This window comes from Anopheles arabiensis, chromosome 3 (genome assembly GCF_016920715.1).
Source record: "Anopheles arabiensis isolate DONGOLA chromosome 3, AaraD3, whole genome shotgun sequence".
Classification (NCBI taxonomy): domain Eukaryota; kingdom Metazoa; phylum Arthropoda; class Insecta; order Diptera; family Culicidae; genus Anopheles; species Anopheles arabiensis.
Window position 1 is genome coordinate 6,066,948 of NC_053518.1, and position 25,303 is coordinate 6,092,250.

The window sequence follows — 25,303 nt, forward strand, 5'->3', positions numbered from 1 at the left end:
TGTACCCTCCAAAGAAGTAGTGCCGGCGAAATGATATCTGAGTCAACAGCAAAACCACCCTGGAAGAATTGGAAATGTGGTCTCCAAAAAACAAACAATCGATCGGTTTTTGGCTGTATGGCGCAGTAGTACACCTCCGGTCACTTCGGCTAGTCGATAGTAATCGTGCATTCATTATGTGTGGTGTGCGTGTGTGTTGGGCCATACACACTCTGCACAACCTTCGCACGGCTTCTGGTGGCCATCAGAGAAACGTCTGGAACGATCGCTACGGGGGAAGAAAACGCAGTTCGAGCAACAAAACCTCACCATGTTTGTGGTGGTGTTGGTGTTTTGTGTACCAATTTCGTTGCTCTCGTAGGAGGGTCGAAATCGATCCGCAAAAACACACCAGCCGCCAGCCGGTATCGGGCGCATCTTTCATTTCGCTCGCCCCCCCCTGGCGGCGTTTCTTGTGTGCAATGTGTGGTGTTGTTGTTTTGTGTGCAATGAGGAGGGCGCAGTACAGTAGAAATAGAAAATTCCCCACCAATTCGTGTTGGAGAACACAAAAAGGGGAGCGTTGTTGTTTGGGTTGGGAAAGTTTAAGATAGAGCACTTTCTTCGTATACACGAGTAAGTGCTTGCAGAGCCACACAAACACACTTTTACTCTTTTACTCTTTGCTGTTTGCATGCTCAAGTACGTGCACACTTGAAGCAGAAGATGGCGCGTTTTGTTCAGCATCAAATGGTGTTGTCTGAGCGGCAGTCATCTAGTAAGATGACTCTGCTGCCGCGGTGGCAAGTTCTCTCTGATAATGAGCGAGACCGCCTATCTTCTGGTTGGAACTGGATTTTATCATGCGGAGTTTTGTTTGGGATTCTGGAGCAGGGACTCTTATCTAGAATACGAGAGCGTGATGGTTTGATTGGGAGTGTTTTTATGTTTTATTTGAATTTAACTGAGTCATTCTAATGGCGTTGGGATCTTGGTTTCATTCCAACGGATGACTAACGCAGTAAAAAGTGTGTGGTAGGTAGAGATACTTCCCTGGAATATAACAAGCGACATTTAATCACGTGGCATGTCCTTTTATCACACGCACCACACAAGCTGCCAAGCTGCCATTTCAATGTGTCTAAGCGACGACTACTCAAAGGGCACGTTGCCTAACACAAGACCACCATGCACGCTCCGTATCCCTAATGGTTAGCAAATTAAGGAACTAAGCACGTTTTCGTCGTTTTCTTCTTACTATTGTGCTTCCGTTTGCTAGGATCTCGGTCCAAAATGGTGTGGTGTGTACTCTGTTGTGTGCTTGTGTTGGTACCGAGCATCAGCTGTTTAATGGTGGTGTGCGTTTGCATTTCGCAATCCTTGCAGAGTGGAATGGCCCCATGAAGGAAAACACTGGAAGCTCACGGTCTCGTGTTTGGTCCTTGTGTCTTGGTATCACTACCCGGGTCGAACGCTTTTTCCGACAGGCCGACAGCCCAAATTCGTGCGACTGCGCAGTTTCCGTTGCCCTCGAACCGTTCGGCGTGTGGCGGAACTGCGTGTTTGGCATTGTGTCGTGTTCTACGTTCGGCTGTTGGAAAGCTTCCCGTGGCTCATCTTTCTACCACACTGCACAAAATGCGCTTCCTGCTGGTGTGTGTGTTTTTGCAACTGGTGGCTTGGCTCTTGGTTGGTTCAGGGAACATCACCCACCCTACACATAGTCCCCATAGTATCGATTTTACAACTCTTTCTGGAGGAGTGGTTCGATTGTTTGTTGGGGGATAAAACAGGATAGAAGGGTTATATTCGCTCAAAATAACGAACAAGCCCTCATCCCTGGAATGTCCTCTGCGGGGTCAATAGACACGGATGATTGCAATGACGTCATTGCGCTGATGCTTCCTTCCGTACCCGACTCGTGTGGGAATAAACATCTCAAGCTGTTTTATGTCATGGTTTAAGAAAAAAAACACGATATCCTATGAGGGCTATTGCGTTGCAAAGTTCCAGTTGAAGAATTCGACTGACTCATTTGAGTCAGCTCAGCTGATGTTCGCACACAAAGGCGGCAAGAAGTTGTCGTCATTGGCATTTTTAGGAACAGTAAGCAAGGCCTGGGAATGACACCTGCCAATCCAAGGTGGGGTGGGGGGATGGAGGTGAAGTCATCGTTGTGCACAGGGGCCAAAGTAAGCATGATGAGGTGTCTTCAGCACCACCGGGACGGAAGCGTATCGACAAAAGTGTCCCAATTCATTGTTTTCTTTCTTCCTAACGTCCTCTTATTGATTGCTGTGGCATTAGAAAACCTTCCCGTGTGTTTCAATCTGATTTATAGGATTTTTTGTGTCGCTTTTTACGCATTCTGATTGTTAATGATTATTAAATTACCATTCCCTCGACATCGATCGAGGTTTGGCGTTATTTTTATTTCATTTCCTGCATTGCGTTTTTGACCTTTTAAATGAATGAACTCTCTCTCTCTCTGTCGTATTGACAGCATTGGGCAGCTTGTTCGTCTGGCTAAGGTAGAAGCCAAGTGATGTCTACCGAAAGTAAAGAAACCCTGATTAGGCGTAGGCAAACGGGTAAAAGTATGGCCAGTGGAACGATTATTCATTCATCATTTTCACCTTCATCGATGGGGCCCAGTGACGACAACGTCAGGCCCATCGTGTGTGTGTGCTTCTGTTATAAATGAAAGCGCAATTGGTGATTTATTTTTGGAATATTTTGAAAACAAACAAAAAAACAAACGAAAACTGAAATGCCAATCACGCACGAACTGTGCGCTTGTGGTTCGGGAAGTTTTTTTTTGGCGGATGTTCCACATGCACAAACAACATATACATACGAGTCAATGTGTTGTTTTAGGAGAGAAAGGGAACGTGGCATAGGGATGAGGAAAGTGCACCCGTGTGTTCACGAGCGCAGCGCGTTGCGAAAATGGTGTCCAATTGCCAAAAACTTGTTTAGGTTTTTCCCCCTCCTGGAAGAGCGACATGTGTCTCATAAGTTTGTTATCGTTCGTGTGCAGTGTGTTTATCAGTTTGATTTCGTGCCGAAGAAATATGACGTAAAACTACGATAAAAAGCGAGCAAACAGTTAGGGTGGGTTGGGTGAAAGTAATATTCGTGAGATTGACAGTTTAACCCGAAAAAAACACAAGTGTCATCTCATCATCGCTGCTGCTTATCGGATTTTGTCCATCGAATGCATCACATCCTGTCCGTCTTGTTCTTTTGGAAGTTCCAATGCACCGGTAACACATGCTGTTGAACGAATGAATCATCTGTTGTCTGTACAAAATGCTGTCCAAAAATGGCACAAATGAGCTTTTTGATTATATTTAAGTAACGCAGCGTTAAATTATCTACTGGCGGACGTTTACTTTCACACTCAAGCAAACTCACGGTTAATCCAATCTGCAGTGCACTTTACAAAACCAGGCGAAACCAGGCGAAAAACTGCTGTGTAAACGAACGACATCTGAGATGGCCGAGTTTGCGCAAGCTTGCCTCGTATGTCCAACATTAATCTTCCCTTTACCATTGTTGCTTGGTGCGTGTACCGGTCGCGGTGGAATGGAAACTGGACCCAGTGAAAGCCAGCCCCCAAGCATCTCGGGCAAAGTTTATTCTTTTGACTGATGCACCTTGACCGGTCCATTTTCCACGCTTTGCTTTGGGTGGAGGAGGGAAGCAAGCAGATAGAAATAGAAAGATTTTGTACACATGTCATCGTTTGCTGCTTGTCCTGGCTCTACGCGTCACAAACCCACCCTCCCTTATCTCTTACCGGGTGGGAGTGATGATGAGTGATGAGGTACAATTTGAATTACATGCCTTTACCTTGTAGTGAAGTGTACAGAGAGAAGAACCACCATACACCACACCAACCCGAGTCTCATACGTCAGCACTTGAAACAAAGAAACTTGCGCGAGCAAAAGAGACACGCAACAATGATATATCTGTGTCTCGCCTGGAGGCCGTTGCTGAGTCGTCGTCAGACCATCGGTCACTTCTTGGTCTGCTTACTGTCGTCAGTAAGGAAGGCGAGGCACCACTTACACACGTGAGAGTTCCCGCGGGCTGATAAGGAATGTTTGGTTTGCGTGATGTGGACTGTTTAAAGATGAATTAATGGGAATAAATTAGCATCAGCTGAGAGGGACAAGAGCGTCCGAGAGAGAGAGAGAGAGAGAGAGAGAGAGAGAGAGAGAGAGAGAGAGAGAGAAAGCATCCCAGGGAATTGTGTTTCTACTACTCAAAATAGGGCTCAATATTGGCTTGTTGACAACATTCCATCTGCTCTTCTCTTCAACAACAACTTCTCTGTTTACCGCTGTGATCGCTCTCTCAGCGGCTCTAGCTCTCGCGGTGGTGGTGTTTTGCTAGCCGTTTCTAACGCATACGAGTCGATAGAATTACCTTCCCGTGATCGTTCTCTCGAGTATATTTGTGTGCGCGTCGCCTGTAATAACGCACATCTGTACGTCATGGTAGTATACATTCCACCGCAGCTTAGCTCCGAGATATCGACTCTTCGCTCTCTACATGATTGTATCAGCAGCTTCACTCTCACACTGAAGCCTTCGGATCTGCTGTTTGTTATTGGCGATTTCAATCAGCCTAGCATAAGCTGGTCCACAGCTGATCCTTCGTCCTCGCCAGCATACTCATCAATCACGCACTATGAACCAACTGCGCGCTCACTGGCCAACAACACCTTTGTGGATGGATTTAAATTTAACGGATTAGTGCAACTTAATCACATCAATAATTCGCACGGACGCATGCTTGACCTGCTCTACGCTAACAATGCTGCAGCTAAATTGTGTTCGCCTGTCTTTCCAAGTGTTGTTCCGCTTGTACCTCTTGACTCCTACCATCCGGCGTTAGACTTCAATATACGTATTAACTCGTCGACCCGACGCAATTCGACGACTCGACAAAACTCGACGACAACCGCATTTTATCGTTATAACTTTGCTAAAGCTGACTATGTGAAACTGAACGACATGATATCAATGTTTAACAATAGCTTTCATTGTTCCAATTTTATTTCACTTGACGAAGCAGTATGTTCATTCTCGTCCTTCATGCTGCAAGCCTTTGTTGTATGCGTCCCAGTTCAGCGTCCTAAACCTAACCCCCCCTGGGCGGACCGCACACTCAAACGACTCAAACGTGTAAAAAGAGCTGCTTATCGTCACTACCAAACGCGCCGCTGCCAAAGATCTCGCTCGATCTACTTTGACACGCACTCTTTATACTGCAGCTATAACAGGTTTCGATATCGCAGATATTTGAGTAAAATTCAACGTAACCTCTGCAGGTGGCCTGACTCGTTCTGGCGCTTCTACAACAGCAAAACAAAATCCACGCATACACCGAAATCCATTACGTACAAAGGAGCAACAAGTGCCAACACTAATGAAATGTGCAATCTCTTCGCGGATCGTTTCGCAGATTGCTTTTCACCGGCCATGAATGATACCGATACCATTGATGCTGCTCTCGTCAACACTCCGGCTGGAGCAATTAACATGAGCACTCCTTTCATCGACAGTGAGATCGTTTTATCTGCCCTAGCGCAACTAAAGCCTTCCTTCGCTCCTGGACCCGACGGAATTCCTTCTGCCGTGCTGAAACGCTGTCAAACGACAGTAGCACCTATCCTTGCAAAATTGTTCAATGCATCGCTAGCCAATGGCTACTTTCCTAAAGCATGGAGGAAATCTTGGATGGTTCCTATTTACAAAAAGGGCGACAGGACAGATGCCATCAACTACCGGGGTATTACATCCTTGTGTGCCATTGCCAAGGTGTTCGAACTAGTGATATACAAAAATCTGCTACATGCATGCCGCAGCTACCTAAGTCCGTATCAACATGGATTCGTGCCAAAAAAGTCGACTACCACGAACCTGGTTGAATTTGTAACCTATTGCACTAGTCAAATTGATGCCGGAGCTCAAGTCGATGCAATTTATACCGATCTAAAAACAGCATTCGACTCTCTTCCGCACGCAATTCTTCTCGCTAAACTCGATAAGCTAGGAGTTCCCAGCCCGCTCGTACAGTGGCTTAAGTCGTACCTAATTAATCGCACATACATCGTGAAAATTGATAAGCACATGTCCAAAGAAATAGTCAGCAGCTCGGGTGTGCCACAAGGAAGCAACATTGGCCCGCTTCTCTTCATATTGTTTATCAACGATGTTACCCTCGCTTTACCTCCCGACAGTATCAGTCTGTTTGCCGACGACGCAAAAATTTTTGCGCCTATTAACAACACAGGTGATTGTACATTCCTGCAAGACTGCATCGAAATTTTTTGTTCGTGGTGCAAGCGTAATGGACTGACTATCTGCATCGAGAAATGCTACTGTGTGTCTTTTAGTCGATGCAGGAGCCCAGTGACTGGGACCTACTTCATGGACGGCACTGCAGTTAATCGACAGAATCATGCCAAAGACCTGGGCGTTCTGCTTGACTCTAGTTTGAACTTTAAACAGCATATCGATGACGTTGTAGCCAGAGGAAATCAATTACTTGGCGTGGTTATCCGGACAACTAATGAATTCCGCAACCCCATGTGCATCAAAGCTGTGTACAACTGTATCGTTCGTTCGGTTCTGGAATATTCGTGCGTAGTCTGGAGCCCAACTACCGCTTCTTCAATTGCTCGAATTGAGGCGATTCAACGTAAGCTCACGAGATATGCCCTACGCCTACTTCCCTGGCAGGATCGCAATAATTTTCCTCCGTATGCTGCGCGGTGCCGTCTTCTAGGCCTTGAACCTCTTTCGGTTAGAAGACGCAATGCACAGTGTTCTTTCATCGCTGGATTGCTAAATGGCTCTATCGACTCATCGCCATTGTTGCATCGAGTCGATATCTATGCACCATCCCGAACACTTAGGTCTAGAGAAACTCTACGGCTCGCTCAACCCCGTTCCAGTGCTGGTCGGTCAGACCCTATGTTCCGCATGTCGGCTGTCTTCAACACTGTCTCGGATTGCTTCGACTTCGACATCTCAACTCAGTGCTTCAAGGAACGTCTCCGGCTTTTGCCGTGGCCGCAGTGAATTGCGATGCAAATCTTGTTTTTGCTATGTATTTTTTTTTTTATTGAACTGTTACATCTTAATTAGGCCATACGGCCCGTTGAAGATTAATAAATAATAATAATAATATTGATCATGGAATCATGGATCATGGAGAAATGTTCACCATACTTCGTCCTATCTTATCACTTCCCCTTCCCCATACTTTCCATGGCGTGACACCCGTAGCGCTGTATCTCGTGTGCTTCAATTCATCGAAATAATACATGATAAGACGTCGAATATCTTACCGAATGTATCTAACCTGATCTTGGCGGCTCCCATACCTGTCACTGGTTTCGACATTTCTGACCCTGAAAGTTGGAGGAACAGTTTAAAAAATGCCAGTTTCAATGTTAAACCAAGTTCCCAAAGCCAAACCCCCGCCCATGTGCTTTCGTATGCAGCTATGTGCATCAGAAATCAGGCCTTCTCCTCAACGGCTGTATTTTGAAACATTGGACTTGTGGAGAACATTCCGTGGATGTGAAAATAAAAGTGGTCAAACCGGTTCTTCAACCTCCCATGATGCAGCAAGGTTTGGGGAGGGAATTATGTTTTCTCGGTTGTGCCGTCTCTGCTGCCTGTTGTGCTTTGGACGTATAATAGATTGGAATGTTAAGAAATGCGTCAAAGTGCATCAGCTTTCTTCAAAATGCATCTTTTTGCATCTTTGTTGGGGCAAATGTGGAAGCGTTATCTTGTACAGTCTGCTACAATCACAGACAATGGGATTGGTCATTGGCATTAACGATTGCGATCGTTACGTGTTACAGTTAAAGTCTCAGCCCCTGATGAGTCAGCTCTCCTACCGTAAAGCCAATGCTGATGTGTACAGTGGGGTGTGCGGGTCTCAATTCACTGATAAGATGGCTTCTTTGCATGTGCTCCCTTGTTACCGAACTGCAAAAAAAGCATCGTCTTGTGGAATTCCACTGATAACGTTGTGTGTTTTATGTTTTGAATTTTCAAAAGATTGCGATGGAAGTTGGATGAAAAGTTGTTGGGGTTGAGTTGTTCTACCATGTGGCATTTATACATGGAATTCAATTTGCTTCCCCCAACAGAAGCATTACAAATGAATCAATAAAGCAACAAATGCACTCCCGCTGGTGTGCCTTAATGCCCCTTTCTCGTGCCCCTGTTCTGGCCTGCTGTTTAGGGTTTCTGGAGCTCTATCACGCTACAAGTCATGTTCCCGTGAGTCCCGTCTGTTTCCCATCACGTGAGGCATTATTTGCGTGCCACAATTTCAGTGTCCCAAAGTCCTCCAGTCAAAAGGTCAACCATCATCGTCCGTTCAGGCGTCGTCCAGTGTGTTTAGCGCTGGCTCGAGCTGCTGTATCGTTACGGCTTTTTGAATAATGTGCAACACACAAGCCTACCGGCTGAACTTTGCCCAAGGTCACAAACTAACAGCAAGGTTCTTGGGCTAGCTTTCTTGTTGAGGTGGAAAGAAGGTAGAATTATTATCGTGTCTAATTTTTTGATGCACGAAATTGATGTTCCTCTTGTTGTTGTACTCTTCCCCTGGCTGTTGGTTGTCCCGCTGGAGTCGTAAACTAGTTGCGCATGCACCGTTTCGGGAACTGTTGTGCGGTGTAGGTTTCAGATGATTATAGTTGACCTTCGGGCGTTTTTTTATCGTCGTGGGTCGTTGTGTGCCTCAATGTCGACAAGGCTGGATGTTGAAGCTTCATTAGCTATACGAGCACCGTTAGGCTCGGTTGTAAAAATGGCGCATTTGGGGCGGGAGAGCAGGTGTGTTAGTGAACCCTGATAAGAAGCAGGTGGTGTGACTCGATGGGGATTTATGTTCCCTTTTTTCCTCAAATCAAATGATTTATGGGACAGTGGACGTGCGGGGGCATTGTAGTCATCTCGTGAGAATATTTTAGTGTTTTACAGTTGAATACTTAGTAAAAAAGATGACTAATTTTATCATCCAGTAAAAGCGACAGAGAGCCAAATGCTCCAATATCCTTGTTCCCAATGTTCCAGTGGTTTGTTATGCCAGGATGCAGAGATTTATGCGTTTGACCGACTTTAAATCCACTCCAGAATGGTAGACCGAGTTGTGCAACAATTTTGGACCCGTTTTTAACTTTATGGAATTCCTCGGTTTTCCATTTTGCTGTGTGACATTTGTGTCCTCGACCCACATTGTCACTGGGAAAACAATTGCTTGACCCAGAGAGAGAGTTAAGCGAAAATCAGGAGAGCGTAATCATGAACTATGCGTGCCCACCATTAGATGACCTTCCCTGGACGTGACTACTGTGCCGCTGGATCAGTGCCAGAACTCGAGTTCTCTCTTCGCAAGCTTGCTGCCCAACTAGATCAAGGATCGGGCACGGGTAATTCAATTTTTCAAGCATGGAAAATTATTTCACTTGTAGCAGCGCACGTTGCGTTTTTCCACCATTGGTGCCGCTGCTTTTCTTCCCGGCCCGACGTGCCTAGAACGTGACCAATTTTTCCGCCCGTTCGCGCGCGTTTACATTTTATGTAAATTGAGCATTAACCTAGTTTTATGTGGTGTGATTTGTTGGGAAAAAGAAATGGCGAACACTTTGCCAGAACTGACTCAACTTGTTGTGCCACTGTCACGCGGGGGCTCTATACGGCTACTCCCGCAGTATATGAACGGAAGGCACGCACATGCAAATGTGTGTTGCAGCAACAACGACGGGGGATGGTCACGGTGCACTTTGGTGGGCTTGGATCATGCAATCGTGTGTGTGTCACACTGTCCGTCCGGGTTTTGCATGGGGCCCCGGTCTCTGTGTGTCCGGAAGGCGACAGTGGAGCAGTGTATTGAGTGGTTTCTTTCCCCCAATCGGTTCAATTCAACGGCATGATTGCAACACACAGGTTTAACAATGAAGGAATAATGAATAGTAATTCCAATCAACGCGAAAGGAAGAGAGCAGAGTCAAAGCTTTTTTCGGATTAGGATGAACATGGAAAACCATTTCATTCCGCCTAATGAGATGCACAACGGGAAGCTTTTTGGAGCTCAATACACACGGAGGTTGCACATAAATATTTCTGTTCTGAAAGGGAAAACATGGATTCTCCCTTCGCACTGAATGGCTCAGCAGGTCCGACATCCAGCAGCGAAGAATTTACCATCTAACAGTAGTGACCCTGCAGGTCGTATCAGAAGATTCTAGAAGCACTACCCTTAATCTTTCTTTCGTTCTCTGCGGGGGATACCATCTTCTTACCATAGTTACTTCTTCAATAATTGAAGAGTATGGAACATGGTGGTGTTACTGCTCTGGAGTGAAGAAAACCGAAAGAACTAAGGAATGTTTCACCATCTCACCTTCATTATCGATTTCACAGTTCCCAGAAATGTCATACTGTCGGGAATGGAGTAATGTTTGAAAAATGTGTTGCTTAAAATAGATTGAGACGGTTTCTTGGAAAAATGTGGTTTAAATACCCTTTTTTAAGAGCTGGTTTTAAAATATCTTTTCCTTGTAGCAGTAAAAAAGAATAAATCTTTAATTATATGTACAATGAGAAGAAAAACAAGCTAAAATTAATGACATCTTCATGGTATATAAAATAAGTTCAGGAAATGTTCCAACTTCTTTCCACAAGTGGTCTAAAATAATGTCTTCAATAGAGACCAACCACAGTGTAACGTTATTCGCAACTGTGATTTCATGATGCAACCACTGATCTGGAACGGCGACTGGGCTGCATCGATTGCAAAATATGGTTGAAATATGGCTCCTCCCAACGTTATGCTCTAGATATCGCACCTCAATAGCCAATCGTATATGGATGCCGGCATGATAGAAGAAGAGGGCACACGTTGGCACATTGATACAATTGTTTTAGGTTCTCCGTTAGGCCCGGGAATGTTATGGTAGATAAAATTATCAGTGTCCCCACGTCACATTTCCTCGTGATCTGATGAACTTTGAATCTCCTCATCAGCTATCAGTGTAGATCACTGTATCTCGTATGAAGGTTGTCTAGGTTGTTGATTCAAGTACGTGACGTGAGTATCATGTTCGATCATTGAATCAAGCAACAGCATCGAAGCTCCACTGAAGCTGTAGCTGCAGTGAGCAAGGTGTGAGTAAGGTTTGCAAAGGTCTTGCTGCTGCTACTGCTACTGGGGGTAGTGCGTAGTGTACTGTAATGGAGATTGCGCAATGTTAAGAAGGTATGCGCAACCTTCCATACATTAACAAACGGTTGTGGAGTTGCAATTTTCTCTCGCTCAACACCTCGCTGATGGCCGAGTCAGGAAGGCGGTTTTGCGAAGATAAAGCTTTAGTCATAGCTTGATGTAAATCTAGAAGAGTCGGCATTTCAAGGTCGTTTGTTTGCGAAATGGATTGTTCTAGAAGGGAATGGTTTGCACTTAAGATGAACTACACATCCCAAAATGTAAGGCTTTTTGTGGTCGGATTAATTTTGAAAAGCATTTAAAAGTTTGCAACGTTTTGAAATCTTCTCTCGTATAGGCACACTGGTATGACCTTACATGGAATGGTAAGGTGGTAAGGTGATCGTGTAAACAACTGGTTTCCGTTTAGGCTGGCGAAGTTATGCGAGTAAAAAACCTGTGTTTGATATTGACGCCGGCTACACTAGCAGCTCGGAGGAGATATCGATGACTTAACGTTTTAAGGAACGCGGAATAGCTTACCTATCTCCTTCCATACCCGTTCTATGGCGATCGTGTGAGAGGTGAGTCGCCAATGTTAATGAGTTACACGTACACACATGGATGTGTTGTAGCTATCTCGAGGTGGCATTAGTATTTGTGTACTATATTACAAATTATGGCTCGCAGAACGACTTTGTGTTTTCGGTTCATCAAATCAATCAAAATCAAATAGCTGATCTTCATTTGCGTTACTGTGTCATTATTCCTTTTCCCACCAAAAGAGATGGCAAAATATGAAGCTTTATTTGTCTAACAAGTATGGCGCAATTTGCTCAATTCTCATCATTTACGCATGTGCAAATCGTAAAGTAAGTAAATAGCTGTCATAAAACACACTTCACCTGCTCGTGAAACGAATCTACGACGGTTGATTAAAGTTCAACGTCGTCATCTTACCGAACGTCGTGTGTGACTTTCATTAGGAAGAAAACCACATTCGAGAAAAAAATGAATCTGGTTTGAATCGAGCCACGTTTTATCTCCACTTAAAACACGTGCCCAAACAAACCGGCTGAAGGGATACTGAGAAAGAGAGACAGAGGTTGCTACTACGAGATCGGGTGGTTGCCTTAGTTACTTTGTTTTGGTGCTCGTGTAGATATCGTTAGCAAGATGTTTTTACGACGGTAGCTTGGCTTGTACCGTTTGTTAAGAGACCCATAGGGGCACACACACCCTGCGGAAACGATTGACAACGAAATTGTTTGCAATTAATCGAACGATAAAATGTATCTGCCAAAGAGCAAGCAGAAAATTTGTTCACACCGGATATTTTGCTCGTTTTTGCCACGTGTGTGGCGAAATGCTTGTAGCAACGCATCAGTTCTGGCAAACGTCTCCCGGCTGCCTGGCTTGTAGACTATAGAGGTGCGCCAACGTTGAGTGTGTATCAAAAGGAAGAGTTAAAGACACAACACATTCGGGTGTATTTTTACATCCTCACCCAAACAATCGGCACGGTTACGACGCGGGGGATGATGATGGGGACCTTTTTTTTGGCAGATTAAAAATAACCTCCAAGACACGCGAGCATGATGTGCGAATGAAGATCTCGCGATGCAAACAAGACATCTTATGTACAATACACACCACGAAAGAACAATGAACAGCAGTGCCGAACATCATCGCTTTGCGTGTGAAATTGTGTTTTGAAGAGGAGGAGGATCATCATTATTAAACCCAGTAGCAATAATGCATTTGGTCCTCTTGTCGTGGCAGATGTTTAGCTACAGTTTGGTGGTGGATGATTTTCGTAGGAACTACAAAGATTTATAAGTACGGGTGCAGGTCGTTACATAAGAACTTTGTATACACAAATACAACAAAATCATAAGTGATGTTTGTGTAACTAGTCATGATTTCCACTTTTCGTTGAAGGTGCTTGTCAGAACACGGAACCTACTACCCTTATAAAGCGGCATCCGTCGTCACGGACTCTCACCCTGATCGTTTGTCTGAAGATTATTGAATAAATCATGCACAAAAACGCAGGAAGAGTGCGTTTGGAAACAAGCAAACAGCCGCCGACAATCGTGTCCTGCTAATAATGGCTGCTGCTACAGCTGCGGGTGAGAATTCCCAAACATTCCATCCCTGGCTTGATTCAGTAAAGTCCCGTCCAATTGACTTTCTCGACGTTGATGTTGATTCAATTAGACGTGCATGATCCGTTGGTACGCACGCCGTCGGGGTTCCGCTGCTCGAGAGATTCATGGACGCGCATAAGAAGAATGTGTGTGCCCTCATTTCGAGGTGTGACGTCTGGTGAGAGTCAGTTTGATTAATAGTGTCACCTAATGCACGGTGCACAGAATGCAAGTGAAAACTCCAATTGGTCCAATACCATCAAGAAAGGAACTTAGCATTTTGTATATGTTAATATCGAAATATCATATCAGCTTCTAATTCAAATTACTTCTAGAATATCTGAGCCGTTTTCACACACTTGTATGTGTTTTTTTCCTGGGAAATTGGACGACTCTGACCCTGCTCCAGCACCACACCAACCACTGCGAGTTAATTGAGTTTGATGCTAATCATCCGTCGGTCGGACCAAATGGTTGAAGCCTGACCGTAACTCTCCTCTACTGGCCGTCGGGGTCGTCGAGGCGGTGGGAAAAGTATCACTGAAAATCATGACCTGAGTCATGGCGCTCCCGACACCCGCCACGGGGGATATGATTGAATTATGAATGGTGGGAAGCGGTAGATACATTTTATTGGGTGTGTTTGGGATCGTGCGGTGAAGGCGCCCGCGCCCTCCCCGTTATAGGAAGTTTCCATGTTCAGACACGAGAAGCAAGCCGGGGGGAGCACTGATTGGTTGACGACTGCTGTTGCTGGGTGGGCACTGCACTTGTGGAGTCGAGTCTAATGTGAGAGAGATTTAAGATTGAGCGATGAGGAGGAGCATGTTCCTGTAAAGCAAAAGGTTGTTTACTGTGAGATAAAACTCACGATCAACTGCACAGATATGGAGATTCTGCTATTGAGTTTGAATTTCTAATGCAATTCTAGATCAATGTCGCTAACTGTATTTTGATTCTTCGTTTTCCAAACTGACGGATGCGAATGATTCATTCCTAACATTGCACAAATAAGTAGTACAAACACTTCACTTTACGTAACCTTGTTATTCGCTGACATGACCACCGCCACTCTGGCGTATCCCTTACGTTTATTAACTTTTGGCAATGCTCACCAACGACATTGGCAAAAAAGGGCAAACGAAAAAAATGGTGTTCCCCACCACCGAATGATGGTTCGGCAAAATGTCAGCAAACATGATTTAGCAACCGTGTCGGCGGCAAAATATCGTCTACGAAGATGGTGCGGAATGTATGGCGGGAGGATCTTTGCGGAAGATGCGCCATAGAGGTTGTATATGGCAGAAATTGCAACCGATTGAAGGCAACAGGAAGGAAGAAGAGTTCATTAAAACGCGCGTTTCAGTTTAGTTGAACCGTGTACATGAGCGAGCGGCTTTGCTCATTAATCTTGCGAAACGTCATCGACTGTGTCGTCTGGCTGTCCTTAGGAATTTGTTGTTGCTGCGTGTATTCTACAATTTTGTACATTTGAAGTGGTCTTTTTGTGTGTGAAATATTACTAATAAAAACTGTTTCCATTTACTCTGTCTTCGCAGGCTCAGTGTCAAACGATCGGAGGAGATGAAAGTGGTGGCAACCAGTGTGTATGGTACGGTATCTGCAATGTCGACTCGCTTGGACGGGCGCAATACTGTCCGTACAACGGTACGGCCAAAGCAATCGATACGGAGGCAAACGATCTGCTGAAGGTGTGGTGTAAACATCTGCTCGTAGAAGATGCCACGGGCAGCATCAACACGTGCTGTGACGCTGCACAGGTGAGTTAAAGGATTAGACCAGCAGTATGGGTATTAATATTCGGAATGAAACACTGAACGGAAAAAACGGTTCAGGATAGATGTAGTGAAAATAGATCTACATCAACATAGAGGAAGCGCCAAGTCTCATACCTTGTGCCAATACACATTGTAAGAATATGAAAAAGCTTTTTAGCTGGTGCGACGATTCTGCGTCGTATTTCTCTCTCTTCGACATGAGATCAGTGATCTCACCGGCAAGCAAGTGGTGGATCACCGACCACCACCCAGAGTTAGTTGTAAAGTCTAAGCTAGGGTGTTGTAGCAACTGGCCCATACCCATACACACACATAGACTTAATACCGCGCTCGCTTGACCTTGACAGTGACGAAACACGAGCGTCGTCCACATCCACAGTTAGAATTACGTATTTCCGCATCCCGCCTACCCGAGCGTGTCGATTTGCGTCGATGCTCAGCATAATGATGCCCACCGCCGGTCCAACCTACGCGGCGCGCTCCACTCGAAACACACGATGACATTAGCTCATTAGTGAGCAATATTCTGCGCTTTTCCCCCCGGCATTTAGTTAGTGTGTGCGAGATCCATGTGTTGTTATTTCATGTTATGTTTTTCTTTCGACTTTTGACGAAAATTAAAGATCCTAAGCTCGCACCACATACACATCTGTCGCGATCGTTCGTGGTTGTTCAAGGTACGCAAATAATAGCGCGCAAACGATTGTGTCAACCGAGCGGCAAGTGCATCGCGCGCAATGGCTAAAAGTAGCGCCACTTGTGGTGCGAGTTTAGGGATCGCGAAGAAAATACCGCGCCCTAAGGCAACACAAACACGGGTAGCTATCGGTGAACCGGCAATTCTTACCCAGTGCCATGGTATTAGGTTTTAAGGTCAGTCGGGGACGATGCACCTAGTGTTTGGACACGGCTAGCGTGAATCAGAGAACATGACACGGTATTTGCCGGTTTAACAGCTAGCTAGCCAGGGGAGCTAGAGGGCACCGACACGCACCAAGGCTGTGTTGTACCACCTCCGACTGCTGCCCTCACGCATATTACCCAAGGAAACGATCGAATGACCCAGAGGAACCGGTCTGCAGTGCACGGTGACCGCTCATCCCAATATGTTTTGCATTTTGTGCCTTCTCGTCCGAAGGTCAGTGCGTTTGCGGAGTGAATCGTCAAGATCCTGTGATAGTGGGTAATGTGCTGTGTAGGCCTACCCCGGAGTTTGAAGTTCAGTGTGCTCTATAAACGTTTGTGGATGTAAAATAAACATTTAAAATCTAGATTGAGCTCTAACGTACATGTGTGTGTGCGTGCTGTTGACTGGGTTGATCTTCCCTTTGGGGTTGTTTTGGGGAATAAACTATTTTTACAGACATTAATTTTGGACGTTAATGTGTGCTGCCAGCGTCCGCCTTATATTGCGATGACGCACTGATGGATGAATGCTTTTCAATTATATTTACTTTTCCCATCTCCTCCGGCGTTACTGCAAGTGCTAAATGCTGCTGCCGTTTTAACATACGCTAAACAGAGCTAAAACTGGTTTAATTATTTTCCTTTTACGAATCTTCCAGACGTCTAAAGATAGGAAGCTTGCTGGTGTTCTGTTGGCAATGAAAACCAAAGATTCGGAAAGTATGTACGTCCTTGATGGATGCGGCGCGTTTATAGGAATCTGAAGTGACTGATTGACGTCCTTCAAATTGATTAAATTTTTTCAATTCCAGTCGTATCGTTTGTCTATTTTAAGTTCCTATGCGTTTTGCCGAACTAGATCCGGATCCAACCTTTAGCTACCGTGTTACTCGAGCATATTTTAATATTCACTCTCTTTTTTCCCCGTGTTTTGCCGCAGGTGAAAGTGCTGAACAAAAACGTTGCCCTGGCGGCCAACTTCCTTTCTCGATGCCCCTCCTGCATGGCCAACCTGGTGCGGCACATGTGCGACTTCACCTGCAGCCCGCAGCAGTCCAGCTTCATGAAGGTGGTATCGACCGAAGAGGTCGATCAGCAGGAAGGCGAGTCGGAAAAGGCGGACGCAACGACGGCGGCACCGTCCCCCAAGGAGTACATCACCAAGATCGATATCCACATTACGCAGCAGTATCTGAACGGAACGTTCGAGTCGTGCAATCAGGTATCGGTCCCGTCGACCGGGCAGCTCGCGCTCGATCTGATGTGCGGCGACTGGGGTGCATCGCGCTGCAGTGCCAAGAAGTGGTTCTTCTACATGGGTGACGCGGAGAACAATCTGTACGTGCCGTTCCAGATCGATTACGTGGCGCACAGCTCGCCGAACGAAACCATCGATGGCTATCTGCCGTGGAACCCGCGCATCGTGCCGTGCAGTGAGAAGTTGGATGTAAGCCTGTCCCTGTTTGCTAAGAATCCGTCGTTGCCTGCCTTATTCTAATACGCTTTGCTGTTTTTGTTTTCCTCTCAGGCAAACACACCGGCCTGTTCATGTGTCGATTGTGAAGCATCGTGCCCGAAGCCACCGGCACCCCCAGGCCCGCCGCAACCGTTCGTCATTTATGGCATGGATGGATACGCGGTCGTGATGTTCGTGGTGTTTGTCGTCTGTAGCGGTCTGTTCCTGATCGGTGCTTGTTTCTGTCACTCGAGCACCGGTACCGGCGGCGGAAGCGGCAGCGGAGCAAGTGAGTGTTGGACCGATGGGTGGTTTGATTTCGCTCTTTCTAATACCTCTTTACTAGCGATAAGACCATTAATAACCGAGAAACAGGCCACCGAACGTGGAACTATTGGTCACCAAATGAGTGTGTGTGTGTGTTTTAAATATCTTCTTCTTTGCTGCTAAAATGATCACATTCTATGCTGGTGTGGCGGTATGCACCAATTCAATCAAATGTAAAAATGTAGCATTTTATGCATTTTAAATTTCGCAATTTCGCATAAAGCCGCTTGTTTCGGTAGGCAGTAAAGTGCTCGATTATTTTAGCGCAACATTGAAAATTCAGCTCTTAAAATTTGTGAAGCATCTCCAGTACACATCAGCAGACGCGAATGACATTGATGTACACGCATACACTTACGAGCGTTATATTTTACGTCAATCGAATCCGATGCCTGATGTACAGTAACACACTCGAATATGGAGATATTTTGCAACGGTACCTTACATCGTCGATTCCAATTGTTCAATATTGAATTCCTCTCGCGAAAGAGTTCAAGAACACCAAGCAAAGAATATTTGCTTACCATCAGCGCAAAAAAACGCCCTCTGTATATTCGGTACGCTTATGAATGAAACATTCGCAACATGGAATCGGGATGCAAATGCTGTCGAACTGTTTTTAAGTTGGTAAAAAACGCAACGCAAAGATTGGATGTAGAATGTATTCCTTCCGTTTTTTTCTTCTGTTGCTTAACCACCCCAACCAGGAGCTACTACTAGATTATTATCATATCGGTGGGGTGACATTGGTTGACCTCGATCGTTTGCGTCGCATGGCTGGGGAAGATGATGAGATAAGGTACAAATTTTTTGTGTGTGCAAGTTCCGCTGGTATGAAATCGGGCTGCCGGGATGCGCTTGGTTTCCATCGATTAGCGTTGGACGTGAGCAGATAATGAAGAGCGTTCTAGTGTTCTGGCACATTGAACAGTGCAGCAATCATGTTTTAATGTACCTTCGGGTTTACGGATGTAAAATGTGTAAACCATGTATTTAAAAAAATGGAGAAAACTCCTGTAACTATCTCATGTAACTATTAAACGAACCGATACAATATTCTCACCCGGTAGCATGTTGCGTGCCAACCGTATTACCTTCTTTTTTGTACTGCGACAAAAAGGATGCGCTTTTGTTTGTGCTGTCCTTTTATCGTGGTTGGCGCTACACCGTTTCGTTAGCATTTCCCAGCCAGGGCGAGACCTTTCTGCTTTCTGCTAACAGACACACACACACACAGCCACAACTGTACCATCAATAATGACCGCAGACGAATAAATTGTAGATAACGATGTAGTCGCCCATTTCTCGCTCCAGCGGGGTTTGTCGAGTGGTTTTGAGGACGACAGGACGACGGTCTGGGGTGGATAATAATTAAGGTTATTTTTATCACTACTTCGATCGAAGTTGAGCACCGTTTCGGGGCACGAAATTCTCTCCGGCCCATTTGGGTTGCGAAGAAGAAGCGTGTTTCTGTATCTGTATGGCGCTCTCAGTTCTGTCGTGTCGTGTAATTTAAACGGTGACTAACTATGGAAGGGACAGAAAGGATAATACTACTACCCTGACACACGAACACTAAACCCGTGATGCAATTTGCGAACGGATGTGGGATACTTTAACAAATATTTTGGAAATTGTGTAACTAATCGATGGTGTAAGGGTTCCGACGGATTGGAATGATCAATGGAATGGTGTGTAATTCGATTTGAAAATTTTAACCAAAGCTGTGAACTAAAGGATTGAAGATTCGGTAACAAAAGTGGAACAATTTGACTGATCGCACCGTATTTTCGTTTTCTTTTTCTTCCTTTTTTCTTCGGTTATGCTAAAATAAAACAACAACAAACTAAAAAAACACCATGTAACGCGGAATATGGCCAAATCCGACCAAAAATCATCTCGAAAACCAAAACCAACTTATCATCTTCATTCAACTAAATCGAAAACCATGCCAATTATTGAACTCTCTGCATCAAACTATGAAACGAATCGAACAAACAACAACAACAACAACAACAACACGTACACAATACCATACACCTGCTGCTGGTGGGACCCGGGTACTACTACTACACACTACCTCCTGTTGTAGAACTGTTGGTAAATAGTGGTGACGCGCTGCCATCGGACCTGCGGTCCTCGGTGGGCCGCAGGTTAGCCGGTGGGCTCTCCTCTAACAGTGGCGATCTGGGCACGGACCGGGAAGACTCACCCCTACAGTCAAAGCGATCGAGTAGGTTTCCCTTTTTTCTGGTTTGTTGGCATACAATATTCGTTGCTCCATTCATTTGTTTTTATTTTAATGTGCTTTACTCACCCGTTTCCCCATCTCTCATACCATGTGCTGCACATTACAAATCATACTTCTGTGTTTGGGTGTAAAACGCTTCATGTGTTTGAATCTCTACATACGAAACGATCATCACTTCATTTGTGCCATTAAACGGAACATCACAAAACGAATTCACCATGCTCATTGACACAACCACTGCCATGCATTTATATTGATCCCATCGTTAGTAGTTACTAACCGATAACGCTAACAAATTTGCGCTATGCTTTGTGTGTTATCCTTTCTTTACATGCACAATCCTTCCATCGTGTTACACATTCAGGCTCACTTCATCATAAGCAAATCATTCAACACTACATACCATATCCCACTCTCTCTCTCTGTACCATTTTTCTACTCTACTAAAAGAAACACTTCAACTAAACGCTCCTCTTATTCAACGCGACATTATATGTGTGTGTGTGTTCCCTCACTGTGTGATTTTGTGTTATGTTTAGACCCGGTAGCATTTCTCTGACCAATTGAGTGCTACAAAGCAAATTCAAAACTGTAACAACCAAACATACATTTGTCCTGTTGAAACCGTTTGTCTGTTTCTCTGCACTTGAAACCATCCCCTTCTGTATCTACTCTCCTGTATCAATGTGTAACCATGTATGTGTGTGCCGAAAGCATGTGTAAATGGAGTTGCATATTGTATTGGGATAAAGTAAGAAGCGTTACCCGATGACTGATGAACTGTATGCCTTCGCATCCTCTATCCAGGTGCCACTTGGGACGGTGAGCAGGAACTCCGACCTCACCCGTCCGGTGTGGGAGCGGCCGATGACGACGACGATGAGTCGGGATACTTTGAGCGGCTGGGAGCAAAAACTGAAACTGCCTTGGAACACTTCTTTACCGCGTGGGGTACGACCTGTGCCAAACATCCGTGGCTGGTGCTGCTTGGAGGTAAGATAATGGCTTCAATTGTCGGTTCCCAGTTCCGCTTTGCTAAACCCCTTTGCATTTCATTTCGCTAGGTCTGCTGTTCATCGTGGCAATGGGTATGGGCATCAACTTCCTGCGCGTCACGACAAATCCGGTTGAGCTGTGGGCTTCGCCCTATTCCCGATCGCGTGTCGAGCGCGAGTACTTCGATTCCAACTTTGAGCCCTTCTACCGTATCGAGCAGATCATCATCAAGGCGGAAAACATTAGCAACGTGATGCACAACACCTCGAACGGTGTGATACAGTTCGGGCCGGTGTTTAACCGACAGTTTCTGCTGGACGTGTTTGAGCTGCAGGAGCAGATCAAAAAGATTCAAGCCGTCGCGGTGGACGGTAGCGGCAACAATGAGACGATTATGCTGAAGGACATTTGCTTCGCGCCGCTCAGCACCGGTGCCGGCCCGACCGGCACGCAGGAGTGTGTGGTGCAGTCGCTGTGGGGCTACTTCTCCGACGACATGGACAACTTCAACGACGAGGAAGAGGACGCACAGGGCTTCGTGATTAACTATCTGGACAAGCTGATACAGTGCTTCGGCAACTACTACAACCCGGCCTGTCTCGCGCCGTACGGTGGCCCGATCGATCCGGCCATCGCGCTCGGCGGCATCCCGCAGCCCAAGTCGGCGGACGAGAAGGCCAGCTACGCGGAAGCGAGCGCTGTCATCCTGACGTTCCTGGTGCGCAACTACCACGACAAGAACAAGCTGCAGTCGGCGCTGGCCTGGGAAACGGAGTACGTGCGGTTTATGCAGAACTGGACGCGCGAGAACATGAGCATCGCGTTCACGTCGGAACGGTCGATCGAGGATGAGCTGGCGCGCGAATCGCAGTCGGACGTGTCGACCATTCTGGTGTCGTACATCATCATGTTTGCGTACATCGCCATTTCGCTCGGCCACGTCAACCAGTGGAACCGCGCGCTGATCGACTCGAAGGTAACGCTCGGGCTGGGTGGGGTTGCGATCGTGCTTGCCTCGGTCGTTGCGTCGGTGGGCATATTCGGCTACATTGGCGTACCGGCCACGCTGATCATCGTGGAGGTGATTCCCTTTTTGGTGCTTGCGGTCGGTGTGGACAATATCTTCATTCTGGTGCAAACGCACCAGCGCGACACGAAAAAGCCGACGGAAACGCACGCGGAACACATCGGTCGCATTCTGGGGCGTGTGGGGCCGTCGATTCTGCTGACGTCGGTCAGCGAGAGCTGCTGCTTCTTCCTGGGCGGTCTGTCCGACATGCCGGCGGTGCGTGCGTTCGCGCTGTACGCCGGTATGGCGCTGCTGATTGACTTTATCCTGCAGATTACGTGTTTCGTCAGTTTGCTGGCGCTCGACACGATCCGCCAGACGGACAATCGGCTGGACGTGCTGTGTTTCCTGCGCGGCTCGAAGAAGGACATGCCGGGCAACATTGGCGAAGGGCTGCTGTACAAGTTCTTCAAGAGCATCTACGTGCCGTTTGTGATGCGCAAGCCGGTCCGGGTGGCCGTGATGATCGTGTTCTTTGGCTGGCTCTGCTCGAGCATTGCCGTGGCGCCTCACATCGATATCGGGCTGGACCAGGAGCTGTCGATGCCGGGCGATAGCTTTGTGCTGAAATATTTCCGCTACCTGCAGCAGTATCTGAGTATTGGGCCGCCGGTTTACTTTGTGGTGAAAAATGGTCTAAACTACTCGACGATGAACGATCAGAATTTGATTTGCGGTGGGCAGTACTGCAACCTGGACAGCCTTTCGACGCAGCTTTACATCGCTAGCAAGCAGCCTCAGTCGACGTATCTTGCCCGACCGGCATCGTCCTGGCTGGACGACTACATCGATTGGTCGGCCGCGCCCGGTTGCTGCAAACAATGGAACAATGGAAGCTTCTGCCCACATCAGAGTAAGTATTGCAGACAAAAAGTTTAATAATCGATGTGTTGTTGTTCTAATGACGACATTCTCTCCAAATTTCTAGAGAGTGCCTGCGGTGCATGCAACATATCGATGACGGCTCAAAAGCGACCGGTGGAGAGCAGCTTCCGGCAGTATGTGTCCTTCTTCCTGGAGGACAATCCAGACGAGGCGTGCGCCAAAGCGGGCCACGCCGCGTACGGTAGCGGCGTAAAGTATCGGCCCGATGCGCTGGCCCCGCTGTACAACGACGTGGGCGCCTCCTACTTCATGGCCTACCACACGATCCTGAAGTCGTCCTCCGACTACTACGAAGCGCTGCGCTCGGCGCGCAAAATTTCGGCCAACATTACCAGCACGATACACGCGAACCTGCGGCTGCAGGGCCGCAGCGAGGCCGACATTCAGCAGATCGAGGTGTTCCCGTACTCGGTGTTTTACGTGTTCTACGAGCAGTATCTGACCATGTGGCCCGACACGCTGAAGAGCATGGGCATCTCGGTGCTGGCCATCTTCATCGTCACGTTCCTGCTGATGGGCTTCGACATCCATTCGTCGCTGGTGGTAGTGATCACGATTACGATGATCGTCATCAACATCGGCGGGCTGATGTACCACTGGAGCATCTCGCTGAATGCGGTCTCGCTCGTGAATCTCGTCATGGCGGTCGGCATCAGTGTCGAGTTTTGCTCCCATCTGGTGCACAGCTTCGCCATGTCGGTGGAGGAGACGCGCGAAAAGCGGGCGGCCGACGCGCTCACCAAGATGGGCAGCTCTGTGTTCTCCGGTATCACGCTCACCAAGTTCGGCGGCATACTGGTGCTCGGGTTCGCCCACAGCCAAATCTTCCAGGTGTTCTACTTCCGGATGTACCTGGGCATAGTGCTGTACGGGGCCGCCCACGGGCTCGTGTTCCTGCCGGTGCTGCTTAGCTATATCGGTAAGTAGCGTGCAGGCTGCTGCTGCTTCCTTCCTCCCCCTGGTGCGCCGCGAATTTTTGAGCCAAGAAATGACAAAAACACAGAGGAATTGGTGGTATTTGTGTGATAGTTTTTGTCGATTTCGTTGTTTTTCCTTCTGTTTGTTGTACCCTCTCTTTCTGTCTCGCTTAAAGTTGATTTTTGTCTTTCTGTTGTATTCAACTAATCGAGCAATTGGCAACTCAAGCTGATGCGCTCGCTTCTCTATTGCTTTTCTATCCGGCGTCCGGAGCTGTTTGATAAGTTAATCCTAAAATACATTTATGAAATTTTCGTTCATTTAGTTGGCTTTTGGTATCAGAGTGAAACCATTTCAATAATTTATCAACCATGGCATATGTTCAACAATTTCTCTCTCTCTTTACCTTTGGACTACAATTTGATTCCTATTTGCGTGTATTTTCACCATCTTCCTTTAAACGCTAAGCATTTTGCTGCACTTTTCACTGCCTATTTTTGGTCCAATCGTGTGATGCTATTGTGCTTGCCTATATCATCCATGCGATATCCATGAATCATGTTTAATTTTTCATTTATGCATTCCCATTTGTTGGAAACAGATTTCCCTAGATTTGGCCAGACTTTTTGAAGTGCATTGGATACGTTCCTTTTTTGCGATACGTGATAGTGAATAACGTCACCGAATGTCTTCCCCTGCTCGATCTTTTAAAATAGTATTTTCCCATGATCCTCCCCATCAACTTATGTAGATCGTTTTATCTATTTTAAAACCCCATAGTCGCTAACACACATCTGTCTCGTGTATTTAATGTATCGCGTGTGAAGGCGTGTAGTGCATGATGTTCAGCGCGAACTGTGTTGTCCCTCGACGTCATATTCACATCGCCCGTTTTGTAGTAGAAATTAGCCACGCCCGTAAAACGTTGAGACTACTGACTAGATACTAAAATTATCGCCCAGCTCAAAAATGCCACCATAACTTTGTTACAGTAACACAAAGCAACACACCAAACCAGCACGTTTAGAAGCAAAATTTATTAATCCTGTATCGTATTTTTTCTCTTCGTTTTTCTTCTCTCTTCCCTCCCATCAACTCGAATAATCGAAAACAATCGCGTTTCGCTTTCGACTGGGCCACACTAAACCGTACGCACGTGTGTGCTGTCGCATCGTGTTTTGCGTCCCTCATCCATACCGTTTGTTTTCGTTACGCCATGCCCATTGTTGGTGGTTTTTTGCAAACCATGTAAAACGCGTCGCTGGGTTTTAACACACACTCTGGGGCTCGCAAATCGGATTGCGAATGCGTTAACTGTA

At 46.4% G+C, this 25,303-nt stretch overlaps 1 protein-coding gene across 8 annotated transcripts in view; it reads left to right on the forward strand.

Annotated features, from left to right (window-relative positions):
• LOC120904889 (NPC intracellular cholesterol transporter 1) overlaps positions 1–25,303 on the forward strand; it is a 40,858-nt gene that overhangs the window by 7,371 nt on the left and 8,184 nt on the right. For 7 of the 8 annotated variants that reach the window (XM_040315354.1, XM_040315360.1, XM_040315353.1 and 4 more), the window contains exons 3-9: positions 14,937–15,158; positions 17,023–17,529; positions 17,611–17,827; positions 19,958–20,098; positions 20,924–21,109; positions 21,181–23,034; positions 23,110–23,985. In XM_040315354.1, coding sequence (XP_040171288.1) covers positions 14,937–15,158; positions 17,023–17,529; positions 17,611–17,827; positions 19,958–20,098; positions 20,924–21,109; positions 21,181–23,034; positions 23,110–23,985 — 4,003 coding nt within the window. The remainder of the gene's footprint in view (positions 1–14,936; positions 15,159–17,022; positions 17,530–17,610; positions 17,828–19,957; positions 20,099–20,923; positions 21,110–21,180; positions 23,035–23,109; positions 23,986–25,303) is intronic. The other variant, XM_040315358.1, reaches the window with a different exon arrangement.